Source organism: Nerophis lumbriciformis, linkage group LG25, assembly GCF_033978685.3.
Source record: "Nerophis lumbriciformis linkage group LG25, RoL_Nlum_v2.1, whole genome shotgun sequence".
NCBI lineage: Eukaryota > Metazoa > Chordata > Actinopteri > Syngnathiformes > Syngnathidae > Nerophis > Nerophis lumbriciformis.
The window spans coordinates 10,767,003-10,790,890 of NC_084572.2; the positions used below are offsets into that span (position 1 = coordinate 10,767,003).

Here is a 23,888-nt window from a genome sequence, read left to right on the forward strand (position 1 = left end):
TTACTAGAGTTGTCTATAGCGTCACATCACACGCCCTGCAGGACTTTACAAACCCACGCATATTGTACAATAGGCTGGGTGTCAGTTTGTGTTTATGGACAAACAATAGAACGTGCTGCCATGTGACCTTTAAGCTAAATTACATTTCTTGTCTATTTTTATCAGCAAAATAGTGGAAATGTGTCGGCAATGTGATAAAGATTTTAATGTGAACTGTATGCCGTTATGTCCAGTCCCTGAGACTGGGAGGTCGTGAGTTCAAACCCCGGCCGAGTCATACCAAAGACTATAAAGATGGGACCCATTGCCTCCCTGCTTGGCACTCAGCATCAAGGGTTGGAATTTGGGGTTAAATCACTAAAAATGCTTCCCAAGCGTGGCCACCGCTGCTGCTCACTGCTCCCCTCATCTCCCAGGGGGTGGAACAAGGGGATGGGTCAAATGCAGAGGATAATTTCACCACACCTAGTATGGTACTTTAACTAACTTTAACTTTAACTTTACTGTGTTTCCGCCACACACAAAAAATACCCCAATGGTAAGTCATAATTATGACAGAAGAAAGTCGAAATTATGAAAGGAGAAAGTCCAAATTTTGAAATTAAAAAGTCATAATTATGAGATTAAAAAATCATAATTACGAGATAAAAAAATCGAAATGATGAGATAAAAAGTCAAAATTATTAGATCTCTTGTTCAGACATGGATTGAGTGTACATTGAGAAATACTTTAAACGTTATTCACAGTAGTTTTGGTTTTCAATCTCATCATTTCAATGTTTCATTTTATAATTATGACGTTCTTATTTCATAATTTTTTTCTTATAAATAAGACTTTATAGCTCATCATTTTGACTTTTTATCTCATAATCATGACTTTTTATCTCATATTTCAACATTTTATCTTCTAATTGTGTTTTTTTAATCTCATAATAATGACTTTTTATGTCATATTTTGGATTTAACTCATGGTTTTGACATTTTATCTCATAATCATGCCTTACCATTGGAGTATTTCTTTTTTTTTTAAGGAAACAAACTTCCATATTTTAGTTATTCATCAAAAAAAAAAAGTTTGGTGTGATAGTACAGTAGTACCTCAATTTAAGAGTGTTTTGAGATAAGAGCTGTCTCTCGGCTAATTGCAATGCTTTAAGTTGAAAGTTAGTTAGAATTATAAGCATCCCTGCATTAGTTGGCGCCGCAAATGTCAAAGCCATCTGGTCCTACTTGCGAGCATTAGCTTACAGCTAAAGATGGACATAACTTTGTTTTTCCAAGCGCAGAAAGTGAGTGTAAAGGACAGTGCTGAGAAGAAAAAGTGGATGAACTAAAAAAGAAATCATCAAAAACATGATCGAGTGTGTCTCCAACTTGGTGAAGCAATAAATAGAGCACATCACTGCGCGTCTTAGACTGAAGCAGATTGAGTCTAACGCCTGCCATGATTGTTAAAATAATGTCTAAATGGCGGACATTTTCCCATGAAAATAAGGAAATGCTGCTGAGATATGAGTGTTTGATGGAGAAGCAGCTGGAAGGAAATACCCAGAAAGTCCACTCTCCAAGGTACATTTTTATTACATTGCTTCATAAAACTACTGTACATATTGTATGATTTTATACAATATTTCTCATTTAAAAGTTAGTTTTGTTTTTTTAAAGAATGTTAGATGTTTAACCTGTGATTTATGGTGGGCCAAGCAACAATTGCATTGATTTCATAAGTTGAGGTACTACTGTAAATTCCTGAACAAAATATGAATACCAGGTAAATGTCACACATTTTCCATGCGGCCCACTTTTCATGAGTATTTTTTTTTTGCCCAAAATTGGCTATTTTTTTTTCCCGTGTGTCTCGCTTGTCATAACGGCAAACATGGCACATCATTCCACAGAACCAAGTACCTAAACAAAGAATCCCACGTTCCGGTGACGCAGTCTCTGTGCTATTTTAATATGATTTATTATTTAGTATGACTGCAAAATAAGACACCATGGGGCCAAAGAAAGTTGTGAGTGTCAGCGCTTTGATAAAAAAGGTGAGAAAGAAACACTGTTGAATTCCAAACATTTTATTTGGGTTTTTGTACTTAAAGCCCAACTAAACCTGATTTTTGACAATAACAAAAACAACCCCAAAAAATATTTGGTGATAATAGCAAATATCGATCTGATCACTGTAGTATTAACCATATACTGATACTATACTTGGTATCGTTATTGTCAATATTTGTATAGATCCGCCACCCCTGTTTACTTTCAAGCTATAACTTAGCGGCTTATTGTATCTTCCTATGGTGTGTAGTGTAGCATGAGGGAAGAAGTTGTTACACAACCTGGAGGTTGTGCTACGGAGGCTGCGGAACCTCTTTCTAGAGTCCAATGGTGAAAACAGTGGGTGTGGGAGGAGTCTCTACAGATTTTCTGAGCCCTTTTTATATGGTAAACACACACAATATGCATTATTTCCCCAAATATTACTTCAAAGTGGAATGATATAAGTGAGATAATTGAATAGGTCAATAATTCATTACAACATTGATTTTGATTCATTATTCTTTTTTGAGCAATGACAATTCTGGAAGAAAAAAAAACAGTCTGCAGGTCATTTTTTGTTTTTGGAGTCAACATTGCAATTTTTTCCCGTTACATTTACACTTTTATTTCACTTTAAATATATATATATATATATATATATATATATATATATATATATATATATATATATATATATATATATATATATATATATATATATATATATATATATATATAACAGTGTTTTTAGAATCTGCCTGGGCCGTTGAAAAATTAGCCGTGACCCGTAAATGGCCCTAGGGCCACACTTTGGACACCACTCCTGCAACTTTATTCCAGTGACATTTTGCAAGAGGCCTCTCCAAGTCCAGGTTTTGAGCAGTTCACAAACATCCAGTTAAAATTTGAATAAATTGTTCTTTGTCTCTTGCTCCTGTTTCTCCTTTTTGCATTTGGATGTTCTACTTGTACAATGTGGTTAAATTACGAATACACGCTCTTATAACTGCGTCGAGGAGTATGTTTGTGTTTGTGTTGGGGGCGGACAAGGTTCACGCAAACGGCATCTCTAATTTCCCAGCCGAGGTGGAGCAAGTCAACGCGCCATGCCGGGAGCGTCCCCTTCAATCGTAATATCCTCGCTCCGGTTAACAAACGGCCGTTTATCACCTTCAACGACAATTTAGATCAAGTTAAAACGTGATGCGACAACCTCTGGGTTGCTACATCAATAGCGAGGTAAGTATTTTTGTGGCTGACTCGACGGTGTTGTGTACCTTGAACGATGTAGCATTAGCTTAGGTTAGCTTCGCTCGCCGTTGTTTGTTTGAATGCGGCGTGCTAACAACGTCCCTTTTTGGGGCTTTTTTTTGGCAAAAAATGGCGAATCATACTCATTTTCCGGTGCTTGTTACCTCGCGATTTAACACTCTTGAATCAGCCAAACTCCAAATGCGTAGTGTTATAACGGTACTTTGTTCAAATGTGCTGGGGCCATTCTATAGCAATATTCACTTTTTTGTAATCTAACGTGAGTAATATGACCTGCTTCCCATACCTATTATATATGTCCTTTGACTAACGTTTGCATTGACATAATATACGCATTGAAAGTATGTGGTCTATAGTCAATGCACGCTAATAATTTCCCCAAAACACTAAATGGGCTCAACTAAAGGCCTCAACCCCCCATAAAGTACGTGAGGATGTTTGTCTTATTATAGTCAGTGAGGGGGTATCTTTGAATAAAGTCTAAATTCATTGCAACTATATTCACACTAAAAACTACCCTTTATAGAAAAGTGGTGGAGAAAAGCATGTTTACTTCTGAAGCATTGTTCTATCGGCAATATAGTTGACAACAGTCCTTTTTTTTTTTTTTTTTTTTTTTTTTAAGTTATGCACACACAGTAAGAGAAGTAATAATAGTATCTATTAGTGTTGTCCCGATACCAATATTTTGGTACTGTTACCGGTACCAAAATGATTTTGATACTTTTCGGTACTTTTCTAAATAAAGGGGACCACAAAAAAATGCATTATTGGCTTTATTTGAACAAAAAAAATCTTACGATATATTAAACATATGTTTGTTTCTTATTGCAAGTTTGTCTTTAAATCAGTGGTTCTTAACCTTGTTGGAAGTACCGAACCCCACCAGTTTCATATGGGCATTCACCGAACCCTTTAGTGAAAAATAAATTAATTTTTTTTTTTTTTTCCAAATTCAAGACAAAGTTATATGTTTTTGGTAACACTTTAGTATGGCGAATATATTCTAAGTAACAAAGACTTAATTTAGAGTTTTTTGGACACTAGGGGAACATATTCTATGTAACAAAGACTGAATTTAGAGTTATTTGGTTAGGGTTAGGGTTAGAAGGTTAGGGTTATAATAAGGCACTAATAAGTACTTAATAATTACTTGTTAAGAGCCAATATGTTACTAATTTGCATGTAAATAAGCAACTAATTAATGGTGAATATGTTCCCCATATCAGTGTTTCCCACAGGACAGGCATCTATTTGTGGTGGTGGCGGCGGCAGCACCGATGACCAAGAAGAACGCGGAGTTGGAATATAATTACAACATTTTATGTACATATTTATATACAGATTTGAACAATTAGTGATTCACTGAAATATATTTATTAATTGTGGTTCTTACAAAAAATATATCTTATAAAATATAAAAGCTAAAATGTCTCTTAAAGCTCTGCCCCTTTAATTAGTGAATACTAAATAATTTAACTTTAGCCTACTACTACAACCATATTATTTACCAGCAACATGAAGTGAAACAGAGGCAGAGGTGTCCTGCCACAGTCAGTCAACCTCCTCCTCCTCCTCCTGCTGCTGCTGAACAGGTCGCACCTGTGGTCCGGACTGTAGGCCTACCTCCTCTCCAAGTCGAGCCCTTTTCGGCCGTTGAAAATATTTTTCAATACTCATCTGTGTGAAGGAGTGAACATCCAACATTAGAATTTATTACTAACGAGCAGAACCGCTCTATGTACAGTGCCGTCTAACCTTAAGCGGCAGCAGCTCAACACATGCAGGGTTCAACCTTAAGGTTTTTTTCTACTTGCCTGACTTCTCAAATCTACTTGCCCCAATATTTTTACTTGTCCTGCCTAGGTTTTTTTCTGGCTGTGTAGTGCTCATGGCTTATATCTTACTAAAATTCTTCCCGTTGACTATTTACAACACTACACAGTAATTATTATTATTATTATTATTATTATTATTATCTATAATTACATTTAAATGGCATTGCATACATGTAAAATTAAATGCTATTTCACATTGTTTGACCAGTAGCAGTTACACTCATCTGAACAGGTCAGCCACCTGTTTAAAGCCCGATCACAGTTGAAATCTTGAAATAAAGGGCCTTTTAATGGCCAAAACATTAACCTGGACAACATTTTAACAGCTGGTTGGCTCAGATTTTATTCTTTTCATTGCATTCACATGCTGCAGTGGACAGTGGACAATTTAGCTTCAGTCCATGTGTGTTTATTGACAACAGGGCTATAACCTGGACACGTTAGCTCGTCGGTGAAACGCTCGGTGAAATCGCGGATTAACGTTAAATATATGACGAGCCGCGAGCGATGCAGCTATAACCTATCTACCTATAACACCTGTAAAAATGAAGCAATGCTACCATGCTAGCAGGCGTTAGCTAGCCGGCTATGAGCCACCAAGCTGCTAACTATCGCCAAAAGGCACCATTTAAGTTTTTTTCCCCATGGCATCCTGGATCAAGGCTTTCAGCAGCTTTTGGACGTTTGAGGTATAAATGTAGGAAGCGCCATCATTATGAAAAGTAGCCGGCGAGTATTTTGATCCCGTCCGTCCATCCGTCCCTCTTCTTCTTCTTCTTCTTCTTCTTCTGGCACACCAGGTGAATTAAGTGCGATTGGCGGAGTTACAATGCACAGTAGACTACCGCCACCTACTGCACCGGAGGTGTAACTACAAGCAACATTCACAGACAGTCCCATTGCTTTTATGAGCGGTCGAGCGAGTCAAAAGCCGAAAAATCCATTTGTGGCGGACGTAATTCTTTCGTGGCGGGCCGCCACAAATAAATGAATGTGTGGGAAACACTGCCATGTTTTTTTTACTGGTGCACAAAATGAACCGTGCATGAACATCACCTTGTTCAAACAACAAAAACCAACACAGTGCATAAACTCACAACAAATTACACACCTGCAAATCAGTGTGACTTCTGCTGTTGCCGTATCCGTAATACGCAGATAGGGAGAAGTTTTTATTTACGCGATGAGTCGGGTGTGTCTTGACCTCCGCCGAACCCCTGAGCCCGACTCACCGAACCCCTAGGGTTCTATCGAACCCAGGTTAAAGGGGAACATTATCACAATTTCAGAATTGTTAAAACCATTAAAAAATCAGTTCCCAGTGGCTTATTATATTTTTCGAAGTTTTTTTTCAAAATTTTACCCATCACGCAATATCCCTAAAAAAGCTTCAAAGTGCCTGATTTTAACCATCGTTATATACACCCGTCCATTTTCCTGTGACGTCACATAGTGATGCCAACACAAACAAACATGGCGCATAGAACAGCAAGCTATAGCGACATTAGCTCGGATTCAGACTTGGATTTCAGCGGCTTAAGCGATTCAACAGATTACGCATGTATTGAAACGGATGGTTGTAGTGTGGACGCAGGTAGCGAAAACGAAATTGAAGAAGAAACTGAAGCTATTGAGCCATATCGGTTTGAACCGTATGCAAGCGAAACCGACGAAAACAACACGACAGCCAGCGACACGGGAGAAAGCGAGGACGAATTCGGCGATCACCTTCTAACCAACGATTGGTATGTGTTTGTTTGGCATTAAAGGAAACTAACAACTATGAACTAGGTTTACAGCATATGAAATACATTTGGCAACAACATGCACTTTGAGAGTGCAGACAGCCCAATTTTCATAAATTAATATATTCTGTAGAAATACCCTCATCCGTGCTCTTTTCCTGAAAGCTGATCTGTCCAGTTTTGGAGTTGATGTCAGCATTCCAGGGAAGCTAGGGTCGATAGGAGGTTTAGCTCGCTCGTCTGCGGGAACAAACTGCCGCCATTGCTTGCCGTGCTACCGAGGTCCTTTGTCCCTGAATTGCTCACACACTCCGGCAGATTCAATGGGGGTCTGGCGGCAGATTTCTTTGACTTTATCGTTGGAAATGCATCTGCTTTGAGTGTCGCAGGATATCCACACATTCTTGCCATCTCTGTCGTAGCATAGCTTTCGTCGGTAAAGTGTGCGGAACAAACGTCCTATTTCTTGCCACTTTCGCATTTTTGGGCCACTGGTGCAACTTGAATCCGTCCCTGTTCGTGTTGTTACACCCTCCGACAACACACCGAAGAGGCATGATGTCTCCAAGGTACGGAAAACAGTCGAAAAAACGGAAAATAACAGAGCTGATTTGACTCGGTGTTTGAGAAAATGGCGGATTGCTTCCCGATGTGACGCCACGTTGTGACGTCATCGCTCCAAGGGCGAATATTAGAAAGGCGTTTAATTCGCCAAAATTCACCCATTTAGAGTTCGGAAATCGGTTAAAAAAAAAAGGTCTTTTTTCTGCAACATCAAGGTATATATTGACGCTTACATAGGTCTGGTGATAATGTTCCCCTTTAAGAACCACTGCTTTAAATAAAATAGTGACAACTTGTCTTTTAGTAGTAAGTAAGCAAACAAAGGGTCCTAGTTTAGCTGCTGACGTATGCAGTAACATATTGTCATTTTCCATTCTATTATTTTGTCAAAATGATTAAGGACAAGTGGTAGAAAATGAATTATTAATCTACTTGTTCATTTACTGTTAATATCTGCTTACTTTCTCTTTTAACATGTTCTATCTACACTTCTGTTAAAATGTAATAATCACTTATTTTTCTGTTGTTTGATACTTTACATTAGTTTTGGATGATACCACAAATTTGGGTATCAATCCGATACCAAGTAGTTACAGGATCATACATTGGTCATATTCAAAGTCCTCATGTGTCCAGGGACATATTTTCTGAGTTCATAAACATAATATAAAAAAATAAAAATACGTGGCGTTAATGTTCTCTAAACGTTCTATGTTTGGTTGTAACTAACCAAGGGAAAACGATTAGCTAACATTCTTTTAATGTTATGCGTTTTCTGGTTTAGCGCGGGCACACACGGAGGAGTAGATGACAAGCTATGCTTGCCGCGGCTCTAAGCTAGCTTGAACTTGAAGTAGTGAAACAAGCAAATAATAAATGTTTTGTACACTTCAACAGAAGGCTAATGGGAACCGCGCTACATCAGAAAGTAACCAGCTAAAAAGAGGAAATTAGCAAATACATTGATAAATCAGGAGAAACCATAATATCCACACACTATGGCAACACTTGGTGTAGCAGCTGGCTAGCCAATGGCTTTGACTTATGGGGGTGGGACTTCCGGGACAGGAATAGTAAGTGACGTGTGTTCCTCGGAATGTTACAATATGATGAAGATACTGGAGACGACACACGTCTTTAAGCAGCAAATTTATGGCGACTTGGGCCGAAGTGTCAGAACATTCTGATTCCGCATTTTCAGAAGGCACAAAAATAAATACAGGGTGATTGTTTGCCAAGTAGGGACTGTTTTTTATTTGTTTACTTAGCAGGCTACTACAGTTTTCATGTATACAGTCTTTCATATTTATATCTGCTGTGCGCACTAATCCAAAAACGGAAATGACTCAATACTGCATACGCTGTAGCCAAAGGATGAATTTTGTGGACATATTATTAAAAATATTACTAACTGTGGAGAGGGGCGTGGCCTGCGAGCCTGCAGCGAAGCGGGGTGTGTCAGGACCGGCCTTGAAATCAGCGACAGGTGCGTAGATGGACCACCCGGGCCTTGTTATCTAATCACCTGTCGCTCTGTTATAAGCAGCAACCAGGAGGAGAGACGAAGGGGGAGCTGGTGTGAGAGCGAGAGAGAAAGTGACTAAAAGACAATTGCTGAAAAGCAACCTGGGACATTACGTCAAAATAAAACAATATTGTAATCCTGAAACAGGCTCTCGTGTCGGTGCTTGGTGGTCTGAAGAACCCCCTGGAGGGCAACCTCCATACTAACTAAATGTAATACCGTACATTTAGATGATATAATACAAAATATATTAACAATATACAATATAATAATTTTACATGTATAAATAATCATTGTATAATTGAATCGTGGGATCTGAGCCGAGGGTGTCGTTGTGGCTTGTGCAGCCCTTTGAGACACTAGTGATTAAGGGCTATGTAAATAAACTTTGATTGATTGATTGATTGAATTGTAGCCCCTGAATTTTAATCTAATCGTGAGGCGGTCAATAATTCCCACCTCTCGTCAGTAGTACGCAATAACTAAACAAAAACAAAAACTCTTATCCAGCATTATTTTGAATTCTTTGATATTTGTCCTCAAAGTCCTCCTGTGTCCAGAGACGTATTCCCGAGTTTGTAAACATGCACAAGAAACGATTTTGTGAAAATAAAAATATTGATCGAATCACTTTAGCATTGCATATCCTTATACTACTCATATCTGGATTGTTTCGCTGTCCTCTTTCCTGTTAATAGCTGGTTACTTTTTGCTGCAACGCGGTTCTTTCTAGACTTCTCAAACTATATTGAGCACTTCCTGTATTATTTCAAGCAAGCTTAGCGATTAGCATGCCTTCTTGTCTCGTCTGCTCCTGCTTTGCTCTCACTCGGTGTGGAACATGTTACGGCTCCTCCTCCAGTGATGGTATTTGAAAGAAATAAAAGAACATTGCCGTAATGGAGGTGATGATTATTAACTCAGGGGAACGGCTCCACACTTTGTGTGTATGAACATAATATCTGGCCGTCTAATTTGGGGGACCAAAAATAAATACACTGTCAGCCAGAGGGGATTGGCTTTTTGCATTTTTTGCATTAGACAATACTGATCTGTGGCCGATCGAGTGGCAAATCCTTAGTTTTTAATACGATTTTATTTCAATAAATATGACTCGATTGATCCAGTGTTATAACAGTTTGAGAACCAATGCCTGGCGTAACTGTATAGAGCCCTTTGACTAAATGTAAACCTATTTCTCAGCCATGGACACCACAGACAGTTCATCAGTGACAGACCACTCTTCAGATGAAAGTAAGTCTTGATGCTTTGTTGTATTCTAATCCTTGCCATTTTTTAAAAAACTGCATAACATCATTCAACATGTTTGTCCTTCACATGTGTCCTTGGCTGCCTCCCTGCATGTGTGTGGTAGAATTCATGTGTACTGTAAGCCAACGTTTGAGACTAACAATTTATTTTATACTAAGACGCTAATTACAGAGCTTCAATTTATCACATTAATCCAAAAGAGGAATTGATAGACATTTCTTTTCTTGTCCATACTTGCATGACACTTACTATTTGACTTTTTTTTTGAAAGGTAAGATGATGTTGATTTTTTTAAAGGAGATCCTGCATGGTGTTGTTATTTGACATACAAGTAGAGCTTTGCTTTGAAATAGTTAAGGCCATTCGTTTTAGTGCCATCCTCTGTGTATATTGTCTTTGCAGAGGAAGACCATGTGTACATTAAGAGTATTGAAAATTTCATATCACGGTTATCGTGACCAAAATGATCAAAAAGTGGTTAAAAAACAAAACTTAAATGAATAGATGCACTGTCAGAAAACCAACTATTTTGCATGTTTTGTGTTTATGCTTCACTGATAGTGTTATAGTCTTAGTATTTTATCAGTTTTTTAATCTTTTATTGTTTTAAATATTGGTTTGTACTGTCGCACTTTAGGATTGATTTTAATGACAAATAAAATCTATTACTATTGTTTATTATTTCTGGTGGGCGTTGCGCTGTCCTGCGCTGTTCTGAACGCATCGTAAAAACACCTGTCTCGTATTCCTCTGGGTATAGAACAATCTGTTCTCAGAGAAAACATCTTGCAGGTTCAATGTGCACAATTGAAAAGCTTAGTTGCTCAGACAACAATTTGTTTGTATTATATAGTGGGGTATATTGTATTCTTAATGGGGACAGACATTATTGTTGCTTTTATTCATGTTAGCATTTAAGGTAGTGAGCTGGCGCCAGTCAGTCATTGAACTTATTAAAGTGATAAACACTTACTGTCGAGAGTTTTACCGTGGTTATTACTGTTTATGGTTACATCCGTAATGTAGATAAAATGTTTTGGTTACCTTCTCAATTTTTGTCAATAGACTAAATGCCTACCATGCTGACTTGGTGCTGTTTGTTGAAAATGGAGCACAATAAACAAAAAATCATCATGTACCATTTTCAGTAATTTCTCACTCAGTTTCTGTTGAATACATGCTAAAATCCTGTTTTGTTCTACCGAGATGAAAATAACACCACTTGTGTAGTGTCTATTCCTTTTGTGAGCCTTGTAATACTTATAATTCACTTATTTTGATGTACTTGCTCTTCAGGTGGCACATACTTCGACATCCAGTATGTATTAGACAATTCCAATGATGACAAATCCACCGGTGAGCCAGAGAACGGCAGAGAGGCAAATCCAAAGCTACTTCTGAGGATCCACCGCTGTACCATGTGTAACGAGACGTTTGACAAGCCTTGGAAGCTGAAGAATCACAAATGTGCACACTCAAAAGAGACCCAGACGACTCACCAATTGGTAAAGACAGAAGAAGAAGAGAAGCCATTTCAACCCCAGGATTCCAACAACAAGACAAACATGCACACGTGTCCTGTCTGCAACAAAGTTTTCCACAATGCCCCCAGCCTAGAGAGGCATAGATGCATCCCTGTCCGGAATCGAAAGGTGCCTACTCAGTCTTCCTGCTGCACACAGTTATTTTAATTAATATGTGGCTTGTGGTACACTTGCCACATTTGCTAATGCAATATATTGACCTCAGTATTTTGTTTACAGTTGCTACTAAAAGTGCCAAGTTTAATTATAAAGCTTTTAACTAATGTCCACACAAACTACAAATGATACATTTGATATGATAGATGACATGTAAAGCAATTTTGGCAGCCGATTTGATGATAAATAAATGCTGTCTAGATTCACCTTGGTAGTAACATTATCACTAGCTGTATACAAATATCTACATTTGTGTGTGTGTGTGTGTGTGTGTGTGTGTGTGTGTGTGTGTGTGTGTGTGTGTGTGTGTGTGTGTGTGTGTGTGTGTGTGTGTGTGTGTGTGTGTGTGTGTGTGTGTGTGTGTGTGTGTGTGTGTGTGTGTGTGTGTGTATTTCCGCACTATAAGGCGCACCTATGAATGGCATATTTCAAAACTTTGTTCATATATAAGGCGCACCGGATTATAAGGCGCACCTATGCATGGAGCTGCGCTAAAAGGAATGTCAACAAAACAGTCAGGTCAGTCAAACTTTATTAATAGATTACAAACCAGCGTTCTGACAACTCTGTTCACTCCCAAAATGAATAAACAGCTGTTTTATTATTTTCCCCGAGGTAAAGTTAGTGACGTGGTATTTTGTTTATCTTTTAACAACAGCAAGCTATAACATGTAGTGCAACATTTATATCACATAGTGGAGGGGAACTTTTCCCTGATTCAATAAACACGTAAAAAACAGTGATACTTTTACGGTAAATCAAACGTTAGTGCAATCACAATATTGTAACACTCGAAATAGTGCAGAGCAATAACAATACATCAATAACTCAACGTTGCTCAAACGTTAATGTCACACAACACAACACACAAAATAAACATGTAAAGCCCACTTTTTGAAGTTATTCCTCATTCACGAATCCCTCGAATTCTTCTTCTTCAGTGTCCTAATTAAACAGTTGAGCGCATACGGCATCCAACAACCTCCGTTACGTCAAAGTCGTCATTAATGGAGTCAGTGTCGCTGCTGCTCTATTCCCGTGTTCTACTGCGTGACTGATCGTCTTAAGTTTAAACTCTGCGTCGTAAGCGTGTCTCTTAAAAGGAGCCATTTTGGGGTCTTTACATAACAAACAAATGGAAATCAAAACGGCACGCCTCGCGCAGTCATATATCCCAGCATGCACCGCGTGCTTCTTCTTCTACGGGGGCGGCTGCTTACCAGAGAAGAACTTCTTCTTCTACGGGGGAAAATTAAGTTGGCGGCTGCTTACCGTAGTTGTGAGACCTAAACTTTATGAAAATTAAGTTTAAGTTTGTTGTGGCTCAATATTGGTCCATATGTAAGGCGCACCGGATTATAAGGCGCACTGTCAGCTTTTGACAAAATTGGAGGTTTTTAGGTGCGCCTTATAGTGCGGAAAATACGGTGTGTGTGTGTGTGTGTGTGTGTGTGTGTGTGTGTGTGTGTGTGTATATATATATATATATATATATATATATATATATCTCTCGCACCGGATTATAAAGCGCACTGTCAGCTTTTGACAAAATTGGAGGTTTTTAGGTGCGCCTTATAGTGCGGAAAATACGGTGTGTGTGTGTGTGTGTGTGTGTGTGTGTATATATATATATATATATATATATATCTCGCACCAGATTATAAAGCGCACTGTCAGCTTTTGACAAAATTGGAGGTTTTTAGGTGCGCCTTATAGTGCGGAAAATACGGGGTGTGTGTGTGTGTGTGTGTGTGTGTGTGTGTGTGTGTGTGTGTGTTGTGTGGTGTGTGGTGTGTGGTGTGTGTGTGTGTGTGTGTGTGTATATATATATATATATAATGAGGAATATATTTATGTGTGTGTCCATGGATGTATACAGGTAAAAGCCAGTAAATTAGAATATTTAGAAAAACTTGATTTATTTCAGTAATTTCATTCAAAAGGTGTAACTTGTACATTATATTTATTCATTGCACACAGACTGATGCATTCAAATGTTTATTTCATTTAATTTTGATGATTTGAAGTGGCAAGAAATGAAAATCCAAAATTCCGTGTGTCACAAAATTAGAATATTACTTAAGGCTAATACAAAAAAGGGATTTTTAGAAATGTTGGCCAACTGAAAAGTATGAAAATGAAAAATATGAGCATGTACAATACTCAATACTTGGTTGGAGCTCCTTTTGCTTCAATTACTGCGTTAATGCGGCGTGGCATGGAGTCGATGAGTTTCTGGCACTGCTCAGGTGTTATGAGAGCCCAGGTTGCTCTGATAGTGGCCTTCAACTCTTCTGCGTTTTTGGGTCTGGCATTCTGCATCTTCCTTTTCACAATACCCCACAGATTTTCTATGGGGCTAAGGTCAGGGGAGTTGGCGGGCCAATTTAGAACAGAAATACCATGGTCCGTAAACCAGGCACGGGTAGATTTTGCGCTGTGTGCAGGCGCCAAGTCCTGTTGGAACTTGAAATCTCCATCTCCATAGAGCAGGTCAGCAGCAGGAAGCATGAAGTGCTCTAAAACTTGCTGGTAGACGGCTGCGTTGACCCTGGATCTCAGGAAACAGAGTGGACCGACACCAGCTGGACTGCTGCTGAGTGGTCCAAAGTCATGTTTTCTGACGAAAGCAAATTTTGCATTTCCTTTGGAAATCGAGGTCCCAGAGTCTGGAGGAAGACAGGAGAGGCACAGAATCCACGTTGCCTGAAGTCTAGTGTAAAGTTTCCACCATCAGTGATGGTTTGGGGTGCCATGTCATCTGCTGGTGTCGGTCCACTCTGTTTCCTACAAGTTACACCTTTTGAATGCAATTACTGAAATAAATCAAGTTTTTCAAAATATTCTAATTTACTGGCTTTTACCTGTATGTGTGTGTGTATATCTACAAAACACAAAACCAGTAAAGTTGGCACGATGTGTAAATGGTAAATAAAAACAGAATACAATGATTTGAAAATCCTTTTCAACCTATATTCAATTGAATACACTGCACAGACAAGATACTTAACGTTCGAACCGCTCAACGTTTATTTGTTATTAAATTTCATTTGGAATGCCTGCAACATGTTTCAAAAAAGCTGGCACAAGTGGCAAAAAAGCCTGAGAAAGTTGAGGTATGCTCACCAAACACTTATTTGCAACATCCCACAGGTGAACGGGCTAATTGGAAACAGGTGGGTGCCATGATTGGGTATAAAAGCAGCTTCCATGAAATGCTCAGTCATTCACAAACAAGGATGGGGTAAGGGTCACCACTTTGTGAACAAATACGTGAGCAAATTGTCGAACAGTTTAAGAACAACATTTCTCAGCGAGCTATTGCAAATAGTTTAGGGATTTCACCATCTTTTGTCCGTAATATCATCAATCACTGCGCGTAAGCGGCAAGGCCCGTGACCTTCGATCCCTCAGGCGGTACTGCATCAAAAAGCGACATCAGTGTGTAAAGGATATCACCACATGGGCTCAGGAACACTTCAGAAAACCACTGTCAGTAACTACAGTTCACCGCTACACCTGTAAGTGCAAGTTAAAACTCTACTATGCAAAGCGAAAGCCATTTATCAACAACACCCAGAACGCTGCCGGCTTCGCTGGGTCTGAGCTCACCTAAGATGGACTGATGCAAAGTGTAAAAGTGTTCTGTGGTCTGACGAGTCCACATTTCAAATTGTTTTTGGAAATTGTGGACGTCGTGTCCTCCGGACCAAAGAGGAAAAGAACCATCCGGATTATTATAGGCACAAAGTTCAAAAGCCAGCATCTGCGATGGTATGAGGGTGTATTAGTGCCCAAGGCATGGGTAACTTACACATCTGTGAAGGTATCATTAATGCTGAAAGGTACATACAGATTTTGTAGCAACATATGTTGCCATCCAAGCAACGTTATCATGGACGCCCCTGCTTATTTCAGCAAGACAATGCCAAGCCACGTGTTACAACAGTATGGCTTCATGGTAAAAGAGTGCGGGTACTAGACTGGACTGCCTGTAGTCCAGACCTGTCTCCTATTGAAATGTGTGGCGCAATATGAAGCCTAAAATACCACAACGGAAACCCCGGACTGTTGAACAACTTAAGCTGTACATCAAGCAAGAATGGGAAATAATTCCACCTAAAAAGCTTCAAAAATTGGTCTCCTCAGTTCCCAAACTTTTGTGTTGTTAAAAAAGAAAGGCCATGTAACACAGTGGAAAATATGCCAACTTTTTTGCAATGTGTTGTTCCCATTAAATTCTAAGTTAATGATTATTTGCAAAAAAGAAATCAAGTTTCTCAGATCGAACATTTAGTATCTTGTCTCTGTAGTTTATTCAATTGAAAAAAAAGTTGGAAAGGATTTGCATATCATTGTATTCTGTTTTTATTTACAAATTACACAGTGTGCCAACTTCACTGGTTTTAGGTTTTGTAAAAAAAAAAAAAAACGATAAAAATAGATAACCTGTGTCAAAAGCCAGCAGATAGAGAAGATACAGAGGCCGCGGAAGTAGGGCGATAGTTCGTGGGAGTTGTGTGTTTACAACGCTCGTCAGCAACAAAGTTATTGTTGTGTTTCTTGCTTGCTATAACAACAAAAAATAGTCGTCTTTCTGCAGGGTAAGACTGTGTCTTTTTCATAAGTCCAGTCAATTTCATCACAGACGCGCCCCCTCCTGTGGATATTGATGGACGGCAAAGCTCGAGACGTTCCGCGGTGTATATACTTCAGTGTTTTACTTTATAAAATTATTACGCGCGATCTCGTAAAAGGCTGCACTGTTTTGCTTCATATCAGAGCCGCAACAAAACTATGTTGGGGATTGCCAGGCAATCCCCAACATAGTTTTGTTAGTTTTGTGGCAATTACATGCTGCAGCTGTGATGCATCCTGTGGAAATCAGGGGTTGTGTCATGCCAAGCCATGTCCCTATATTTCACAGATATTATGATCAAAACCTTTTGATCATATATTAACTTGTGTTCACCTCTCTACAAGTATTTAGGCCGGAATGTAAGAAAGATTAAGGACTCACTGTGTAGAAGCTATGGTTGCTGTGGGAACACACAAAACGCCGCCGCCATCTTGAGTTTACGCTGTACCGTATATTGTACGCTGTAAATAAAACAACCACATTTTATGCGTTATCAATTATTAATTGATGAATTTACTGACTTGAGTGAATGAGATGTGTTATTCTGTCGAAATAACAGCCACATTTTAGAGAGAGAAAAAATAACCATGAACTTTTTTCTTTTCCAAATATTTGCAAATTTTCGTGTATGTACTGTATGTGATTCCATATGTACAGTAGGTTGCTTAGGACAGGCGCAAGTAGCTGTCTCTTTAAAAAACGAAAAATAGAACTACCTCAGGTTTTCTTCACATCAGAGTCGTGAGGAAGTTTTACTATATCGGTAAAGCAAACGAGTAAGCCACGGGGGCACAAAAAACAAATGTGTGGTAATAATCCTATTGTAAGGTTTAGTATCATAGTCTGTAATATTGGTTCACTGTCACACTCCTAGGCATTAGAAAATATTTTATTTTTAGTACATGTGAAAAAATGTATGACTGATGAATGTGTAACTTAAAAGTGTGTATTTTTTGCAAGGTTAAAGTCGAGGCGCCAGACCTTTCATCTGCAACAGATCACGTGGAGAAAAGTAAGTGGGGACTGTTTTTTAAAATAAAAAAAATCAGCGGTTGTTTCGTTGGTCACTCGCTTACATAACCCTTGAGTCACATTTGACTAAAAAACAAATATTTTCTGCATTTTCCCCCCCCTTGTCTTCAACAAATCAGTTAATAAAGTTAAGAGGGCTGAAATTTGGCCACATAGTTTTGAACAAGTTTATTTTTAAAATGGCATCATGGCACTTTTTGCAACGTTATTCCAAATAGTAGATATTCATTTACCGGTACTCTACATTTAAGCCCTTTGCCCATGTTGGTCACTCATTGACTCCCATTGTAACACATATTTTTCAATATACTGAAAACCTGACATAATAATGAATGTATCTAAGCATCTCAGACAACCAATTACTCTCACATTCACATAGTCGGGCCAATTTAGTTTTGCCAATCAGCCTATTGCCAAGTGCATGCAAGTCTTGGAGTGGTAGGAAGCCAGAGTACCCGGAGAGAACCCCAGCAGTCACAGTCCCATGCAAACTCTACACAGAAAGACCTTGAGCCCAGAAGTTGAACCCGGGACCTTCTCGGAGTGGCACACGAGCGCTGAGCTCTAACCACTGCTGCACTGTGCTGCCGTGTTCTGAGAACTAACCTAAAATGTTTCATTTTGAAACAATGTTTTTAGAAAATATTGCATATTTGTGTTTTCCCTATCATACAAAGTATTTTTTAGTTTTTTTTTACAAAAACGAAACAACAAATTACAGTATTTTTCGGAGTATAAGTCGCACCGGAGTCTAAGTCGCACCTGCCGAAAATTCATAATAAAAAAGGAAAAAAACATATATAAGTCGCACTGGAGCCCGGCCAAACTATGAAAAAAACTGTGACTTAGAGTCCGAAAAATACGGTACATATTAAAGGCTGTAATTACCGGTACCTCCTTTAAAGTATTCCACTTTGCAACAAATTTTTAGAAAATAGCGCAAATGTTGTTTTTTTCCCATATACCGTATTTTTCGGACTATAAGTCGCAGTTTTTTTCATAGTTTGGCTGGGCTACTGTGCAACTTACATATGTTTTTTTCCTTCTTTATTATGCATTTTCGGCAGGTGCGACTTATACTCCGGTGCGACTTATACTCCGAAAAATACGGTAATACATTGTTCAATCAATCAAAGTTTATTTATATCGCCCTTAATCACAAACGCCTCAAAGGGCTTTGTTGTTCTTTTTTACAAAAATAGCATAAATATTAAAAAAAAAAAAACACTACAAATACATAAAAACTTTATATCTAAGAAAAGGTCTGAAGCTGTTGAAGAATTTAAAAAGTTCAAAGTTTAAAACAAATAATACATGACTTGTAACACTTTTTTTGAGCGCGTTCAGTTTTTGTCGCTTGGGAGGCCTAACGTAGTTTTGCATTAAGTCGACTCAAGGGTTAAGGGCTGGTTGATTTTGTATTGTTGAAGGGTTCAACAATATTTTGCCTTTCACACTTAATCAGCTGGGAAAGGGTTCTTAACGGGATAAGCAGTGTTGAATATTGAGTTACACTTTTAATTGTTTACATATTATTTCATATGCTTCTCCAGGTGCCTCAGACATCGATTATGTATTAGATTTGAGTGATGACTCCACCGTCAGTGAACCGAAGAATGGCAAAAAGCCTAAAAAGAAGGTCCTTAAGAAGAACCACGGTTGCACCCTTTGTGAGAAGAAGTTCGAAAAGCCTTCGAGGTTAGCGAGGCACATGAGGTCACACAATAGGATGGCGAAGATAATTCGCCATCGCTGTTCTATTTGTGAGAAGACTTTTAAAGATGAGGAGAAGCTATTGCGACATCAGGCTTCCCACAACCGGACCAACGTGCACCCATGCCCTGACTGTGACAAAGTGTTCAACAGGCCGTCCAGGCTGGAGAGGCATAAACGTACACACGCCAAGCAACCAAAGGAGCCCCACAAGTGTTCCTACTGCACGAAAACTTTCAAGAAACTTTACCAGCTCGTCCGACATGAGCGGATGCACACTGGCGAGCGGCCTTTCAACTGCTCCTTTTGCGGGAAGTCCTTCTCCGAGTTGGGTCACTGCAAAGCTCATGAAAAGACGCACATGGAAAACCCAGAGAAGCCTCACCTCTGCACGGAATGCGGAAAGTCCTTCTTCAAGCCATCTGAACTCGATCGGCACAGGCGTTCCCACACCGGGGAGAAACCTTTCCAATGCACCGAATGCGATCGAAGCTTCTCCCGCTCAGAGAGCCTCAAGAGACACTTCAGGAGCCACACAGGGGAGCGGCCGTTCACCTGCGAATTTTGCAACAAAGCATTTTATTCCCGCAACGATTTGAACATTCACATGCTGATCCACACGGGGGAGAAGCCCCACGTTTGCATCGTGTGCGGGAAGGGCTTCACGCAGCGAGGCAACATGATCGAGCACAAGAAAAGTGTCCACTTCAAGTTGGAGAAGTACGATTGTACAGAATGCAGCGCGAGCTTCAACCGGTACAAGTCGCTGATGTTGCACCAGCGGGTACACACGGGAGAGAAGCCATACCAGTGCTTACCATGCAATCGCAGCTTTTCGTGGAGCCACTGCCTCAGACGACACCGCAAGACTCTCGCTCACAAGCAGATGATCAACGATGACGACGCACCCAAAGACATTGAAGATGAATTTCTCAACTTCACCGCCAATACAACTGATCAAGTTGTTGAGGATCCCTGCAGTTTAACAAGTAAACTGTAAAGACAAGTCTTGGCAAACTTAATCATGTAGTTCATCAGTGGCTACTAGAACCCTTTGTTCCTCTTTTTATTTTTAATTCATCAATAGAGACATTCTATGCTTTCATCTTTGTAGGAACAGATAGGGCAAGGACACTTTCGAATACATTTCCTAAGATTCCCAACAAAAGCTAATGCACTGTAATCAGGGGACACTTGTTTTTGGGTTGTTTAAAAAAACCCAAAAAAAAAACAGTATGTACAGTTCCAGTCAGTGGTTTACATACAATCATCATGGGCTTGAATGTCCTAATAATGTTTTATTTCAATATTTATAGGATTGGCTAAAAATTATCATGTTAAAAAAAAAAATTGGGTGACTGATTTTCAATTTATTCTGGATTTTCTTTATTTTACCCAGGGTCAAAATTATACACAGAGGCCCAAATATTCTGCGAAACACAGAAATCCTAGATCGCAATGAAAGAACAATTGCATTCGAATATCTTTAATCACGACAGTGGAAAGGTTTGAGAACAAAATGACAATGATCATTGGAAATAAAAATCATGGAGGTCTATATTGAAAATCATACTCTAAATAAAGAGCATAATTTCGACACGAATCATGTTTTTCTGGAGGATCTCCTCCCAGACCTTGGTCATGTTATCCGTCAACTCCTGGACAGTCTGCCGCGTGATGTGGTGGTGATGGATGGATTGAAACGGGAAGTTCCAAAGGTGCTTGTTTGGAGTCAGTCCCCCACATCAATGTATGTGTCATGCAGGAACTGCTGACACACCCCACCATCAATCATGAGGCCAAGCAATGCCATGCATCAGACAGAACCCGGAGCATGTGGTTTAAGGATCTCATCCCGGTACCTTTGGTATGCGTCCCCAGACCATCACTAACTCGCTACCTAACCAGTGGAGGATTTTGCAGGCAGCAGAACAATTTCCTTGTTGTCTCTAGACTCTTGTCACATCTGACCTGTCTCATTCATGCTGGACACATTTTGTTATTCATTAACACTTTTACAGTTTAACCAGATACTTGCCCTGCAACACATCTCATACTCTGTTTTGTTTGTTTTATCCTTCCAGCATTCTAGTCTTATCAGAAGACTATTTTCACCAAGAGTCCCAATTCTAAACAACAGCATACTTTATACAAGTATGTCAGTCAGACATTTTCCACTGTTTTGACGGATAGATGCATACAGTGTACTGTATATAATGAACTGAAATATTGAATGAGGAAATTAAACAATACCCAAATACAATACTTGTGAGTTATTTAAAATGTTTGTGATTGTTTAATGTCAAAGTCTTCAGTTCATACTTCATGATCCTTTTAAAAAGATCAATGTTTATGTCCAAAATGGAACTGTTTTACCACTTTGTCTGGTTCATTTGATGACTTTATAGAGCAGGGGCATCATGTCTGACCCTGCTAGCCGTGTAACTAAGTTAGGGCCAAAAGTTTTGTACCTGAAAAAGATGTAACTGATATCTATTTTGAAAAATACATTAGTGTTTTCAAAATTAAAATAAGTGCACACGTTTTAAGGTTCAATATAACTGATTAATTGTGTATTATTTTGAAAACAATGTAATTGTGAAAATGTGAATGTGAAAATAATGTATTCAAAATAAACCGTGAATCATAATTGAATTCAACCTGACAAAAATTGTGTGCACTTTTTTATGTTGAATACACTTTTTCTTTCAACATTCAGCATCAAAACGTGAAATTTTATTTTTTTCAAGAATACAATCATGTATTTTTCAAAGTTCGGCTTCAAAACTTTATTTTTTTAGTTGCAAAATTACTTCTTTTTTATTTAGAAGTAAAAAAAAGTTTGGCCCTAATCTAACTCCATACCTAGGGTCTTTTGTGGATATATAACTTAATTTCATGTGAAAATAAAAAATGTTACAGAAACTCAGTGCACTAATACTGATATTTGCAATGTAGGCTGTTTCTTTTTTTATTCAAATAGACTACATTGCTTGGTATATGACCAGAAGTATTGTTTCCGTTTTGTTTTCCATAAAAGTTGGGTTTCTTTAAATAATATCTTGAAGGCGTTATTTTCACACTTGATGCTTTTATTGTGAAAGAGTGTACACGGAAGTTGTGCTTTTATCAAACCTATATGTTAAGTTATGAAATGAACACGCAAATGTGTCAATCTACAAAACTAAAAAAGAAAGTGAGACAGGTACAAAAACGAACTTTGAACCCTTTTTTGCCGATAAAATATGTTAAAGCTCAGGGCGTTCGCTCGTCCGTTGCTAGGTAACGTTTGTTAGGTGGCGCTCGATACAACTAGCAAGACTGCTAAAACTTCAATATTTAGTAGCTTATCTCACGTTCATCAATAAACCAATAGTTTTCTGGCTTTAACGGTAAGTTTATTAATGACACTTTCGAACAAGTATTCATTAGTATGTCGTCTTTGTGGTAGTATATGTGCATTCTTACTGTTTCCTTATGTATGTTAGTCGTCATTACCGGTGATCGCGGCTGACTTCAAAGGACAAACAAAATGTATAACATCACCGTCTAGTTGCATGAATAATTGTCATTACGATCAGTTAATACAAACGACGTGATTACTTTCGGCCATTGTCCATCTTAGTGACGTCACACGGAGCTAACGTACTAACCACACAAAAAACGTCTAAGTAGTAGTGAAATACCTGGGTGCCTTCCACCTAACATGAATATAACTCACTTTTCACCCAGCACCATGGCCGGTATGTGGGACATAAAGTACAATTATGGGCTAATATTTGCAAATGTTGCTTATTATTCAGAATTTGTTATGATTTTATCATTTATATAGTGTGAAAAAGGCTGATTGTGTTTTTAACGAGATTTGAAACTAGTACAAGGTTGGTGTGTACACTGTAAAAAGAAGTCTGTAGATTTTATGGTAAAAAAAAACCCCACAAAAAAACAAGATATGTCTGCTCAGTCGCCAGAATTTTACCGCGTAATTTGTTTTTTTTTACACCGAATTACTGTAAGTGGAAAAAAAAACTTAATTTTCACGGTAAAATCCTGGAGTTTTTTGTTTCTTTACAAATCTGCATTGGTTAATACAGTCATCATCATCGGCGGTCACTCGAAGCGAGTATGACGATCCTCCTGGTAGGGGGGTATCCCTTTATGGAGGATACCTGTGCGTGACTTTGTTTAACGTGGGGAGACTGGTGCACAGACAGTCACCACACGATCCTTGACAGATCCGGGTCAGGGTCCAGTGGCATGGAGTCCAAGACGACTGGGGACCCTTTTCTGCTGCAGCCTTCATCCACCATCCCAGCCGTTGTGACGCTCTATAGGTTAGCAATCATCCTCCGCCTGTTCCACCGTTGAGGTCTTGGGTTGTTATTTCCCCATAACTGGGCCCACATGGATGTGGGGGTGCCTTCTTCCGCCATCGCAGCCGTTGTGGTAGTTCTTAAATCTACCGTCTTCCGCCTGCTCCGCCGTTGAGGTCTTCACCGTATCCCTGGCTAGGGGGCAATCAGGTACTAGGCCTTTGCCAAGGTCCAC

The 23,888-nt window shown here is 39.0% G+C and overlaps 2 protein-coding genes across 6 annotated transcripts in view; both read left to right on the forward strand.

The window, feature by feature from the left end:
- The first annotated feature begins 3,050 nt into the window (after positions 1-3,050).
- LOC133621579 (uncharacterized) lies at positions 3,051-21,854 on the forward strand. Its single transcript, XM_061983696.1, has 5 exons — positions 3,051-3,279; positions 10,188-10,238; positions 11,553-11,908; positions 17,556-17,607; positions 19,181-21,854. The coding sequence occupies exons 2-5, from the start codon at positions 10,190-10,192 to the stop codon at positions 20,338-20,340; spliced, it is 1,617 nt and encodes a 538-aa protein (XP_061839680.1). The 5' UTR covers positions 3,051-3,279; positions 10,188-10,189; the 3' UTR covers positions 20,341-21,854.
- Positions 21,855-22,510: 656 nt separating this feature from the next.
- Positions 22,511-23,888, forward strand: part of cfap52 (cilia and flagella associated protein 52) — a 52,562-nt gene continuing 51,184 nt past the window's right edge. The window contains exon 1 of one of the 5 annotated variants that reach the window (XM_061983703.2): positions 22,511-22,545. The gene's annotated coding sequence lies outside the window, so the exon portion shown is untranslated. Of the gene's footprint in view, positions 22,546-22,587; positions 22,733-23,006; positions 23,084-23,888 lie in introns of those variants that run through there. The other 4 variants (XM_061983698.1, XM_061983701.2, XM_061983697.1 and 1 more) reach the window with 4 other exon arrangements.

What these genes read in the sequence shown, in the direction of transcription:
- LOC133621579 (XM_061983696.1), top strand. Translation starts at nt 10,190, where the DNA reads ATGGACACCACAGACAGTTCATCAGTGACAGACCACTCTTCAGATGAA. An exon ending in TCCCTGTCCGGAATCGAAAG is followed by an intron (nt 11,909 to 17,555) that starts GTGCCTACTCAG and finishes ATTTTTTGCAAG; the next exon opens with GTTAAAGTCGAGGCGCCAGA. An exon ending in AACAGATCACGTGGAGAAAA is followed by an intron (nt 17,608 to 19,180) that starts GTAAGTGGGGAC and finishes ATGCTTCTCCAG; the next exon opens with GTGCCTCAGACATCGATTAT.